The sequence below is a fragment of the Pipistrellus kuhlii genome, unplaced genomic scaffold, assembly GCF_014108245.1.
Source record: "Pipistrellus kuhlii isolate mPipKuh1 unplaced genomic scaffold, mPipKuh1.p scaffold_m20_p_2, whole genome shotgun sequence".
Taxonomy (NCBI): Eukaryota; Metazoa; Chordata; class Mammalia; order Chiroptera; family Vespertilionidae; genus Pipistrellus; species Pipistrellus kuhlii.
In genome coordinates this window covers 5894455-5907655 of record NW_023425515.1, presented here as the reverse complement: position 1 = coordinate 5907655, position 13201 = coordinate 5894455, and the positions used below count along the sequence as shown (strand labels likewise).

The following is a 13201-nucleotide window of genomic DNA, read 5'->3' as shown; positions in this document are numbered from 1 at the left end:
CCACAGCCCACCCCAGCCAGGTCTTCCTGGGCCCCTGTTAATATTAATGTGCCTCCCTTTTGAATAAAGTCCCACATTTCACCGATGGGTGATCATGGGTTTGTTCCTACTTTAGCATCAAGACCACACAGGTAACTAACCTGCTAACTTACCACAACCTTCAGGGGAAAGAAAGCATACTTTTGAACAAGGTTGATTGTGACTCCCCATCACCAAGTTAAGGTTGGTGAGGAGAGGGGCATAGCCTTGGGTCCTTAGGTCCCTGCCTCAGGGCCCCCCTTTCCAACCTGGGGCTGTAGTAGGAGGATGGATGAGTGTGCAGGTTCCTGGCAAAGGCCATGGACATTTGGAGACAATGTGAGTCAGGTGGCGGATAAGAGATGCCACCAATATGTACATTGGGGGTGGGGGGACAGTATCTGGATGGGGATGCTGGGAAATAAGTGAGAGCTGCTGCATCACTCAGAGGCTATTAAAAAAATGTAAAAACCATGGCCTGTCCTTCACCTAACATGTGAGTCAATGCTGAAGATCAGATAAGATTCCTTTACATAGTAAAGAGAAATGGAGAAGGCTATTGTTAGCCTCTTTCTTTTTTAATAATGTAGAACATCATGGCCATGCTCCCCTGACCTAGATCCCCTGTGGTAAGTCTGTCTTAACTCTCCCTTGAACAAAGACACACATCACTGCCGACTGGACACAGAGCTCCTCCAGGCACCACTGGCTGGGCATTTTCAAAGTCCATCCATCTCCTGGAGCCAAACAACCCTGAGGTGAGGAGACATCTCTGGGCACAGCTCCATCTCTTCAGCTCTCTCTAGGCCTACTAAGTTAACTGCTGGTCCTACATAAAATTTATTTGTGACCCCTGGCCTTCTAAGCCCTTCTCGGTAGGACAGCAAAGAGGACAGTGGCTCCGGCCAAAACAACAGGTGTGTAAAGCAGACGTTCACGGCCTGCTCTGATCAGAAGGCTCCCATCTGACTGGGCAGCTTTCCCTTCCTTAGAGGCATGACTCTTCTCTCATGTGCTCCTAGGAATTCATCTGTGGAAAACTGGAAATGTGTGTTTCAGGGGAATATAGCATCCTAGCTCTTACAGTCTTACTTATCTCAACCAGGAGTCATAAAAGTCACCTGTAACGCTCCTGGCCCTCATATCTTCGCTTAAAAACACCTGAGAGCTAGATTTGAGCAGGCACAGCCCAGTCAGGGAGATGTTTCTGGGGTCCAGACTCCACAGGGCATCCTCCTTGGCCCTTTCTGTCTGTTGGACACTGCCCAGTCTTTCTCACATGGCAGTCCACATCCATCACACTGCTCTCTGCTGGTGCCTGGCAGTGGGCCGGGAGAGCTCTGTGTCCAGGGCCCAGGGGGCAGGAGACGTGCACGTGAGAAGGGAGAAAACCTGAGTGCACTAACGGGCAGCGGCGGGGGCTGCAGTAAAAGGCTGAGGTTGGCAGTGGAGGCCGCGAGCGGGTCGGCTCTTACCTGACCACCTGCAAAAATGACAGGGGTGGAGGCGGGCTTTGGGCGGTAGGGAATGGTGGCACCTTTCGGTGGGGACTAGGAAAAGGGACAGGAGAGGAAGAGAGATCGTTAGACAGTCTCACACGTGGCAGTCATGAGGGTGGGGAGACTTCTTTCCCGAGCCCGCCCAACACTGTACCCCAACATGTCCCAGTGCCCCAGGCCTGCAGTGCCAGAGGGGTGGGGTGATGCCCCAGAATGGGAGGGCACCTGCTTGAAATCTTGCCCTCACCACCCCAGTTTCCTCCAGGAGGTCACTTCCCTCCTCCTCTTAACCATTGTCCTAAGCACCCCACATGGTGCCAATCACCTCACATGAGCACCAATCACCCCAGCAGGACAGTGAGGAGTATGGGTCTGAGAATGGGCTAAGAAGGAAAGATGTGACCCTGCCCTTGCTCGCGGGACCCCCCAGCGATGGTCAGGTGAACAGACAGCTGCCTCTAGGCCTGCACGCTGTTGCTCCACATGTGTGTTAGCCTGGGGTTGTCCTGAGAGAAAAACTCTCCCTTTCCTTTGGATCCTCCCAAATAAGCTGGGCTGTGCATAGCTTGACCATGGTCCCTTCAGGCCCAGTGCCCCAAAGGCTTTGCTTGACCTGTGGTGATGTCCAGTTGACATCATATCAAAGTTAGAAAATAATTTCATTATTTTTTAAAAAAGCAATTTTTCTTTTTAGTTCTTTGTGACCTCCCCTGTTCCCTTTTTTCCCATACTTTTTTTTCTTTTCAATTATAGTTCATATTTATTATTATTCTGTATTAGTTTCAGGTGTACAACATAGTGGTTAGACAATCATATACTTTACAGAGTGAAAGACATTTTTGTAAAACGGTCAAGTCCAAAGGAAATATTCCACAGTCATGATGAGGTTTGCTATAATTTCCTTAGATCTGTGGTCGACAAACTGCGGCTCTCGAGCCACATGCAGCTCTTTGGCCCCTTGAGTGTGGCTCTTCCACAAAATACCATGACCTGGGCGAGTCTATTTTGAACAAGTGGCATTAGAAGAAGTTTAAGTTTAAAAAATTTGGCTTTCAAAAGAAATCTCAATCATGGTACTGTTGATATTTGGCTCTGTTGACTAATGAGTTTGCCGACCACTGCCTTAGATTATTGTGTCCAAAAATATAGGATTCTTGTCTTCTGGTGAATGATACTCTGCCAGATTCCAATAAAGTCGACCTAACACCTTGGTCAGAGGCAATCAGGCCCCCTTGTCCCTCTGGTGGATAGTCTTCCCTGGTTGCAGAGGCCATAGACCAGGCCTGGTGACTGAGTCAGGAGTCCCAGAGTCAGTGGCACCACCACCAGCAGGGGGAGTGGGACAGGGAAGCCAGTTCCTGCTTGGGGTTTTGGAGGCCATGGCCCATACAGGCCCAGCCCACAACCTGGCAGTAGGGCGTGATATCAGAGTGCCTTCACCCCAAAACGCACAGCCATGTGGAGACAGCTTCAACTATGCAGCCCAGGCCACATTATGAGACCCTGAACAGATTGTGTGAGCTTGGCTGTGCTGTTCAACTTTGGTCCAGTTGTAAGTGGAAGGGGTATTGGGAAGACCTGTGAGCTGACCCCAGCTGGTGTTCAGGATTCAGTATTTTGGTAGTTATGACTGAGCCTCCCAAAATGTACCTGTGCAAACTGAGGTTCATTGTGGTCTCAGACTGGACTCAGGACTCACTGTAGAAGAATCATGACGAAACCAAGAGTGAAGGAGTGACTGTTCTCACTGCTTCAAGCAGAAGACTCAGTCTGGCTGCTGCTCCCATTCCTGAGCTGGGCTTCATGCTACTCATGCCATTGCTCGGCCCATCATCCCTGCTGCATGGTGGTGCCCTCTGACCGCATCAATGGCAGCATCTGCAATCCTGATACTGTAAGCTCTTCCAGGCCATCTTGCCAATTCTGGATTGGGATTCCTCATTACCAACTTCCTCTGATGGAGAAGAGGCTGAGTACAGCCCCCTGTCCTGCTCCCACTGGGAAAAATGCAGCTGTGTGTCGTTCTCCACAGGGTGCCACCCAACTTGCTCACACCCAGGATCCCAGTGGTAATTTCAAGGGTGGAGGCCTACACTGTAGCCATGCCTGGAAATCCTCTGGTCTTCTGCTCTATTTGTCCAGTTACTCCTCAGCAATGAATCTTCTTCCCCAGGTAGGAGGGCTGGTCCCAATCTCTGAGAGCTTCATGACACCGACAAGAACAAGGCATTACCTCCACCCAATGTTTATCATTCATTTTGCCACGTGCGCTTCACCATTCACATAAGCCTCCAGTCATCAGGAAAGAGACAGGGCAGTTCCAGCCATGGCTTTGAGGGTGCCAGCACCCCACAGTCAATGAGGGTCAAACCTGCTTCTGGGGGGCTGTCTGACCATGAACGTGGCACAAGCAATGCCACTTGGAAGGATTTCTGAGGACACCACAGTTCTGTTCTGACCCTTGATCAGGTATGTGGGTGGCTGTCAATATTGAAACTGTTCATATCACTCTTCCACCCTGAGGTGCCCAGTGCTGCTTAACAAATGGCCATCTGTTAGCACTCAGAGTCCCAGGCCAGTTGTCACTATCCATATGGCCCTCTGGGGTCCCACTAGCCAGACATTAAAAATGGCCAGCACCAACTGTCACTATGACCAATGGTTGTGGAAACTTCAGAACAACATTTAGAAAAATATTTTGACTTCATAAAATATCGTACTTTAAGAAAAAACTATAAAATTTCTTTTAGAGATGGACATGGGTTTTAACATCAAGCCAAGTACAAAAGAGAGGTAAGCCCACAGCGGCCAGCTAGGCTTCATTTCTCATGGGAGATTGCTGAGGTGGTCACTCTAGCAGATCCTTAGGCCCAGGGACCATGAGCAGGGGCCAGGCAGCCTGGCCACCAGCACAACTGTTGGAACCTTTTATTTGAGGCAGAATGACTTCATTTTAGCTTAAAGAAAGAGAACTATTGATTGCTTCAATGACTCTTACATTTTTGTATTAGCTGAAATTTAAGTTTCAGGGTTTTTCCCAAAAATTTTGAAGAGGTTGTACCATCTTTGCTTCTCAACTCTGGCTTTAATTCCTTTGTACACTATTCTGTCTTTACAATTTGGGCATTTTTATGTGCTTTTCCTAAGTCCTGCCCTTTATGGGGGCTCAGATAACTTCAGCTAGCTCAGCAGGAGGAGTTTTGTCTGCAGCAAGCAACCTTTCCACCTCCAGTTCTCATCTCCAGCACAGTCCAGTCTCCAGTGCAGACCCAGATCCCTCTCCAGTGCAAACTTGTATCCAGAGCAGACCTGTCTCCATTGCAGACTTGTACTGTTTTTAAGGCCCAAACCTTTATTAAAGGACCCTCACATCACAGACTAATAACCTTTCATCCAGTTCCAGAAATAAAGTGAGGGGCACATGCCTCCCCATGTGTCCTCCTCTGCTTTCCCAGTGAAGATGACAGACCTATCATATAGGGGACAGGCACCAGCACTGCCCCTCTCACAGTGCCCAGCATGGCTTTCACTCACTTGGCCTTGGGCCTAAATCAGGGACCTGGGACACATTTCTGACACCCGGACCCCATACAACCCTGACCTTCAGGGCCCCTGAGAAACCAACACCTTTGCCACCACTGACACTAAGTAGCCACAGCCAGCTTGGACTGAAGGAGGCCCGGCCATGAGCTCAGATGCAGAAACTGTACCTCCAGCATGACCACACAGATCTGCTTGACACACTGGATGATGGCATCAGGAGTCCCTGAGATGGTCACTGCCCGCTCCGTGGAGTTGGGCAGCATGTCCCCAGCCACCTGGACCTGGGCACCTGTGGACTAGAGAAACCAGATGTTGGAAGGGGCATGACAGAGGGAGGCGGAGGCAGTGAGTGCCGAAGTAGCACTTCCTGGATTCTCTCGAGGATGTGCCTATGGCACAGTGTGTTGGGAAGCCACCCATACATTACCCCCATGTTGCCCCCTCCATGCAGGCCCTCTGCATGTTCCCTTGAGGAGCCCTGTGGGCTGGTCTCAGTTATCTCAGCCCACCGCTGCCCAGCACAGAGATCGTGCATGGCAAGCATCACTGCCTAGGAGGTATTTAACTGGCAGACAAGCATTTGCAGGCGAAGAAAGAGAGTCATCTTTTTTCAAATGTGTGGAATTCTATCTTCTCTGTGGAGTTTTAGATCACAGAGAAACGGATTCTAGATGGGCCTAAATAAAATTTGTGCCCTCTTGTTCTTGAAAGACTGAGATTGGAAGGTCATCCTCCTTCTGGGAGGGATTAGGCTTTCCTTGAAATGAATGAAAATGTGACAGAGAAACTGGCCCTTGTATAGGGCCTCTGTGCCTCAGAGCCACGTGACTGGAATGGGATGCTATAATCTGCTGTCCCCTGTCTATTCTGTTGGAGCATATGCCCCTCCTTCACAGTACCCGGCACCTCTGCACATACCTCCTTACCCACCCAGTGGCTCAGCACCCACCGGGCTGGGAAGGGTCCTGTTACCTCCCTGATCTCCTTGATCTTGGAACCGCCTTTGCCAATCAGGGAGCCGCACTGGCTGGCGGGAACCACCAACCTCAGCGTCACCGGGGGCTTGCTGGTGGCAGGGCTGTTGCTCATGGAGTTGATGATGTCCTGCGGGTGGAGGAAGGTGTAACTATTGACTAACAGCCTATGTGTGAACACCAAGAGTGTGGAAGCAAGGCTCTGCTTAGAGCTTTTGACAAGCCAGGGGGTAGGGAGCTAAGGCTGCAGAGACCAGTGGTGAAGGCCCTTTCCTGAGCAGCTTCCAATCCACTGTGAAGAGGACCAGGGTAGAGATGCATGCACTTCTAGATGGAAGAGCACACACCCTGGAAAATGGCTAAGTGTGCAGAAAGAGGGCACAGAAGCTAGGCTGGCTGGTTACAGAGTCTTGAAGGCCAAGGAGAGGATGGTGGGATGGACAAAGGGGACCCCAGAGACATGTGTCAGAACAGCGATGGTGCTGCTGTAGATAGGGCAGGGCACAGATCGGAGGGCGCTTGGACACAGGGCCTGATATTTGCCCTTAGGGCCTGGTAGAGCCTGGGGGTTTGGACAGACAGGGTGACACATTTTTCTAAATATATTCTCCAGCTTGATCACCCTCTGAATAAAAAACATGAAATATACCTTTAAATAATTTTAGGCAGCCCTAACTGGTTTGGCTCAGTGGATAGAGCATCGGCCTGCGGACTGAAGGGTCTCAGGTTCAATTCCAGGCAAGGGCATGTATCTTGGTTGTGGGCACATCCCCGGCAGGAGGTATGCAGGAGGCAGCTGATTGGTATTTCTCTCTCTTCAATGTTTCTAACTCTCTATCCCTCTCCTTTCCTCTCTGTAAAAATCAATGAAATATATTAAAAGTAATAATAATTTTAGGCAATTTCAAAATAAAAATACATACAAACTTTAAGTTGTTACTCACTGATACAGGTGCCCAAGAACCAGCTGGGTCTAGCCCTGTTCACTACCTATCTCGAGCGGGTGTATCTTACCTCCTCAAACTTATAGGCAATCATAGCGAAGGCCTTGAAGATGGCATCAGTTGGGCCCGTGATGGTCACGATTCTTTCTGGACAGTTTCCTTCCGAGATGTTGATACGGGCACCACTCTAGAAGGGAGTTGAACAAATCCCAGAAACTGGATTAAAGCCGTGGGACCAGTAATGGGTTGGCTTCTCCAATAACTGATACAAACATATCCAGTTAGCCCCTGAAGGGCAAAGCTCAACACTAAACAGTAAATTTCTCTCCAGTACTTCCCTCTACAGTGAGATTTTTATTTGAGAAAGGACTCAAGTGACCAGTAAGGATGTATTGTGCTCATGGCAGCTCCTGTGGGAACATCGGGGGTGTGGGTGTTGAGGACAGGGGCCTCTGAGCTGTAGTGTCCAGCCTATTGGAGACAGGATGCAGCTAATGCACACAAACTTACCTCTTCACGCATCTTTTTCACAGTTTCTCCTTTCTGGAAGAAAGATTTAGACAACAGGAAGAAAGGTCACTCAGGAGTCCACTACAGGCAAATACAGAATTTGGTGCAGCCACGCGAAGTGTCAGAAGTATGCCCCAGGGGCAAGAGGGCAGCAGATCCTCAGAAAGCAGGGTTCCCTACAGGTGCTGTCCAGAGCCTGACACATGTAATTTACTGAGCCCTCAGCACATCTGGCTCATGAGCCCACATAGGAGGAAACCCAGCTGCTCACCCAGGGGCATGAGGCTCTGTGACCAGATGGGCTGAGACCCAGGGACCTGACTGGGCACCACACTTGGCCAGGGCACCTGCTCCCTGGAGTGGAGATGGGATACACCCAGGTCACAGCCATCCCCATTTTCATCACAGGCAAAGCAGAACCAGGTCCATGGATGCGGGAATAGGAAGACACCGTAAGGTACATGGGGAAAGAGCTGGACTTTGAGCATTGGAGGTGCCCCACTGAACAGGAACCACTTAGGAAACCAGGGGTCCTGAGGTGTTCAAAATGGGACCACCAGGAGGACAGTGCCTCAATCCTGACCTCTCCTACAGGCACAGGCTCCAAATGGGTTTTGACTTTTCCACAGGAATGTTTCTTCGGTTTTGGAATGGAAATGCAAAGAGACTCACTACCACTCAGAGGAAGGTGACCACTGTAATGAATGGAAGTAAAGGAATTCTTACTGAGCTCTCACACCTGGGAGGAAGGTCTGGCTATCAGGGTGGCAAGAGCTAGGGCTGCTCTCAGACCAGCTTCATAGCGGTTCAGCTTGAGAGTGAGAGTCTTGGGATTCTCCTGGGAGCCTTACTGCATGAAGCTGCTGCTACCCTGGGGACAACCCCCATCCCCATCCCTCGTTGCCCCAAGCACGGAAACCCCAACAGAGGCAGAGAGTTTACTTAATAATTACCTTCCCGATGATGCTTCCAACTTCCTGTAGGAAAAAAAAAATCACAAAAAGCTGATGTCATATAGCAGAAGGAAAAAGGCCCCATATGACAGACATGTTATGCATGAAGAAGGGACATTTAGGTGGTCCTGAAAAGGCTTGCAGGCCCTATGTCTAGAGGGTCCCTCTATGCCATTTGACCACCACTGGTGCTTCTGACCAACAGACAGCCAAGCAGAGGAGAATGGCCAGCTGCTTTCCAGCTAAACAAGTTGGAAAGCACACCTATGCACTTAAGCTAGCAAGGAAACCCTGCAAGAAATGGATGAAAAATAAAATCTCCCTTGATTTTGTGATATAAAGAAAAATAAGCACTCTCTTTGCTACTTGACTTTTTAAAAAGATAGAACATTCAAAGACACCCTTGAACTCGCCACCACGATGCTAAAACCTGGAGCCTGTGACAGTTCGAACACATGGTCCCAGAAAAGCCTGCTCATCCCATACCTCTCTGCCTGGAACAGACCCACATGGTGCTACTGTGCATCTCATGGAGGCAGGGTCAGTTCACTTCTAGCCACAGAGAACATCTTTCAAAATAAAACTCATTGTTCTTGAGGGACATTCTACAAAAGAACTGGACAGAAACATTCAAAGGTGAAAAGACAAGAAAGACCAGGGCAAGTCCTTCAGGTTAAAAGAGACTGGAGACATGACAAGGACATGAAGTGGGAGGACACTTTGGAGTGCCCTATTAGGAAGAGAAGTGCTGGGATGATTAGGATCGTGAGTGGGGTCTGTGGCCAGGTGGCCAGAACAGATCAGCATCACTGTCCTGACTTGATGGTGCAGGTGATAATGGAGGAGAATGCCCATGTATGTAGGAAATACATACTAAGGTACTTGAAAATAGGATGTCACCTGAGCAACTTATTATAATAATTTCAAATGGTTCCAGGAGAAGCGTACTTAAACTGGACTGCTTCTGCTCTGTAAGTCTGAGATTGCTTAGAATTTTTAAAAGCATAATACAAAGCAAAAGTCCCAGCTCTGGGCAAGACCTCCCTTCCTCCCAGCTGGTCTGCTTCTTTCTTTCTGAGGAGAGTGACAAAGGCAGGGCTTGTGCTTCTGTACCTTTCCATGCATCAACAGGCGGATTGTCAGGGTCACATTCAGGCCACCTTCTGAGACCTTGGACTCCATCTTTCTCCCAAAATGCGTCTGGGGGTGGTAGCTTAAGGTGCCAAGGGTGTCGAGAGGAAGGATAGATGGGGCCCAGATGGTGTCACCTGGAAAAAGAAGGCACAGCTGCTGCTGAGAACATCAACCACCAATGCACTGGAGGATGTTCTGGCCTCTGGAGGGGCAGGAGGCTGCTGGTGAGAGGCAGAGGCTCAGGGAAAGGCTTCCCAGAGCATCGTGGAATGACCTGCTGGGGAATGGGGTACAGGGCAATGAGGGGATGGGCCTCAGGAAATCCCTCAAGGAACAGATCCACCCCCACTGCTCAGTAACTGCCCTCTGCCCTCATTTTCCCTCTCTAACAAAGGAACGGCTCTCCTAGGTGCTGGAGGAGAAGCAGGGTCCCCAATAAGCACTGATGCCCTCATGTGCATCTAGTGAGTGCCTCCTCTATTGTGAGGTTCGTTCTGCCCATTTCCTTCATATTGGTGCCAGGATCCCAGCTTCCCACTAAGATACCCTTCACTTTTAAAAAGTCAGGAAAGTTCAGGTAGTGGTGTGTCCTTGACATCTAGAACCGAGATTCCTTGGTAAAGCTCACTTATAAAGTAGATTTAGTCTATATCAATTAAATTTTCAAATAGCTAAATGTCCCTTTTAGAAGTTTTCAGAAAATGCTTTAAACCCTCATATCATTGGTCTGTTTGCTGTATATTTTCTGCAGATAGCTGGCTTAGCGCTTAGCCCACGAGGCAAAGTGAAGGCTCTACTTCATAAATTACAGGCAAGGAGTGATTTCAGGAATAAAATGTAGAGTATTGGAGGCAGACGCACAATGTGCTCCCAAGACTGTCTGCTGGTGCTCAGGCCCTTGGGGCTTGGCCTGAATGGGTGATTGATGGAGGACAAATACTGTGACCTAGGCCCCACACCAAGATGCATGGGGGTCCTGGCTTCAGCCCCTTCTCACAGAGGATCGGGTCCTCGTCTGGGCTGGATTCTGAGGACAGGTCATACTCACCCTCATAGGAGCAGCCTCACAAGATAGGCACCAGTAAGGATTTAAAACAAGGTTAGGTGAGGGCTGGAGTGAACAGTGGGGAGAGGACTCTCAGATCAGACAGGCCAACCATGTCAAATTCAAAGGCTAACACGGGCCAAATAAACAAGGTTTAAGTTTATATGGGTCGGAAAAAAAAAGCTTCAATTTTCATAGAAACGTAGGTTTATTTCAATAGAGACATGCTGAATACAAAAGACTGAAACAAATAAGTAATTGTTAACATAAAATAATGGAACATTTTAATAAAAATTAGTATTTTTTCTTGAATATTAACTTACCAGACACTGAATAACTGCACAAATTAATAAGCGTAACACAAATAAACCTATTTTTCTTTATCTCTGAAAGCAAAATATTTCCTGTTGCACACACCAAACAAGTCAATACAAGACTAATGACGTGGCAATCTGCTGCTAAAATATTCGCTGCTAGTATTAGTGGAAAGAAATTGTGCACCAGTGCGTAAGAAAAATGAATGCAACATGATTATAAAAATCAGTCATTAGTGAATGTTGTAGTTCATTATTAATAATTATGTATAACAGGATATTGTAAAAATTAAGGATATTGTAAAAGTTACAAAACTTTTATGAAAACATTTTTTTTCTTTTTAAAAAAAATTATATTTTATTGATTTTATACAGAGAGGAAGAGAGAGAGAGATAGTTAGAAACATCGATGAGAGAATCATCGATCAGCTGCCTCTTGCACACCCCCTACTGGGGATGTGCCCGCAACCAAGGTAAATGCCCTTGACCGGAATCGAACCTGGGACCTTTCAGTCCCCAACCTGACGCTCTATCCACTGAGCCAAACCGGTTTCGGCTGAAAACATTTCTTACATTCTGTTATATTGGGCAGCAAAAATATTCACTGTGGGCCACATGTGACCCAGGGGCCACAAGTTTGACATGCTTTGTCTAGGAGAACCAGGCATGCACAACCCAGATACTGGGGCATGGCTGGGGCACACCAGACCCTGACTCTAGGGCTGGGAGGAGCTGCTTCACTCTGAGAGCACAGTTCATAAGTAAGTGGCCGTAGTGCAGCATTTCTGGGAGTTTAACAGGCATTCTTTGGGCCCCTATCTGTGCAGTGCAAAATTGGGATGGGGAGAAGGATGAAGAGCCACCTGCTTGGGTGTGCAAGTACATGACAGGGTGTGGGTGATATAATAGGGATATTGCAGGGTCCACATGTTACGGGGCATGTGGGTACAGAAACATCACAGGGTCACGGGGGTCCTGCAGAAAGAAGAGGAAATGTGGGCACGATTGGCCCCCATAGGAGCAAGGGACACTACTGGTCTTGGAGAGGTAAAGGGTCAGGGAATGGGGGCCGTAGGGAGTTGACAAGAGAGTGTCTTTGTTACACAGAAAGGGAAGAACTGGCTGGGGGAAGATTCTGGATGAACCAGGGCCGAGGGTTTCCACTAGAGGGCCAGGAGGAACTCTGGGCTGATTCTGCAGGAAAGTACCATAGGCCTTCAGGAGCTGCCACCTGCCCAGGTGCATACCTGAGAGTGTGCCGGGACAATGAAGGATGAGGCTTTGGAAGCTCTGAAAGGACCCAGGGGCTGGTTCTGCAAGAACTCACACATTACCCCCAACTTATCCCTTCACTAATGACAATGTCACATTGCCTTCATGGCTGCCTAAGTCCTTCAAGAACAACAGTCCTGTGAAACCTGAATGTGTCACCATGCACCTGCAGGCTGTCCAGACATTGGCCCTGTGATGTAACTTATAAAGATGAGAGGTTTTGTCCACACGCAGGAGAGCCTACAGGTTAGAAAAGCAAGCTTTTCCTTTAAACTTAGAGGTTTTATGAGGCAAAGTTTTTTTTTGTCAAAATATTTCTGCTAAAAATATGTTAAAAGGAAAACATAAAAATAAAGCACAGAATCAAAGTACATACCATCTCCTGGGTGATATTCAGGGGACTCCTGCAAAGGGCAGTCACGGACATGGGCAAAATGACAGTTTCTAATTCTATTTCTGCATTAATAAGCACTCACACTTAAAAATATGTTTACAGACAACTTCAACACATTCCAACTATTAGTTCTAATTATTCATAATCAGAACATTTAGATAGCAAGGATTTTAACATGAAGGTATAATACATAGCAAGAGAATTTTAATCACCCTTCCATATGAATGTCCTCTATCTAGTACAGTAGCCACTAGCCATATGTGGTTATATATAGTTAATATAAAGATTCACTGGCCACATTTAAGTGTTAAGTAAACAGTCTTGTGTAGCTCCTGGGTGCGAATGGAGGAACACAGACAGAGACCCTCAATGTCACCCAGAGTTCTGGTGAACAGCGCAGTGCATGTGACCTTCGGGAGGAGAGGAGGGTCTAGCTGCAGTGACCGGTGTGGTATCAGATAAAAGCACTCCTTCCTACAGAGGTGCCCTGCAGCAAGTCCTTTGGACTCCAGTATGTGTAAGACTGAGTTCCCAGCACCCCTAAACTGAATCTGGTGATGCCAGGCAGGGGCGCCCGCCCCCTTTTTAATTAGGAACACCT

The 13201-nt window shown here is 48.2% G+C and overlaps 1 protein-coding gene across 15 annotated transcripts in view; it reads right to left on the bottom strand.

Annotated features, from left to right (window-relative positions):
• Positions 1-13201, bottom strand: part of PCBP3 (poly(rC) binding protein 3) — a 188045-nt gene that overhangs the window by 19785 nt on the left and 155059 nt on the right. For 8 of the 15 annotated variants that reach the window (XM_045585304.1, XM_036445828.2, XM_045585307.1 and 5 more), the window contains 7 exons: positions 9555-9709; positions 8442-8465; positions 7489-7521; positions 7049-7165; positions 6033-6164; positions 5228-5356; positions 1425-1568 (listed from right to left, as the gene is read on the bottom strand). In XM_045585304.1, coding sequence (XP_045441260.1) covers positions 1425-1568; positions 5228-5356; positions 6033-6164; positions 7049-7165; positions 7489-7521; positions 8442-8465; positions 9555-9709 — 734 coding nt within the window. The remainder of the gene's footprint in view (positions 1-1424; positions 1569-5227; positions 5357-6032; positions 6165-7048; positions 7166-7488; positions 7522-8441; positions 8466-9554; positions 9710-13201) is intronic. The other 7 variants (XM_045585309.1, XM_045585311.1, XM_045585310.1 and 4 more) reach the window with 2 other exon arrangements.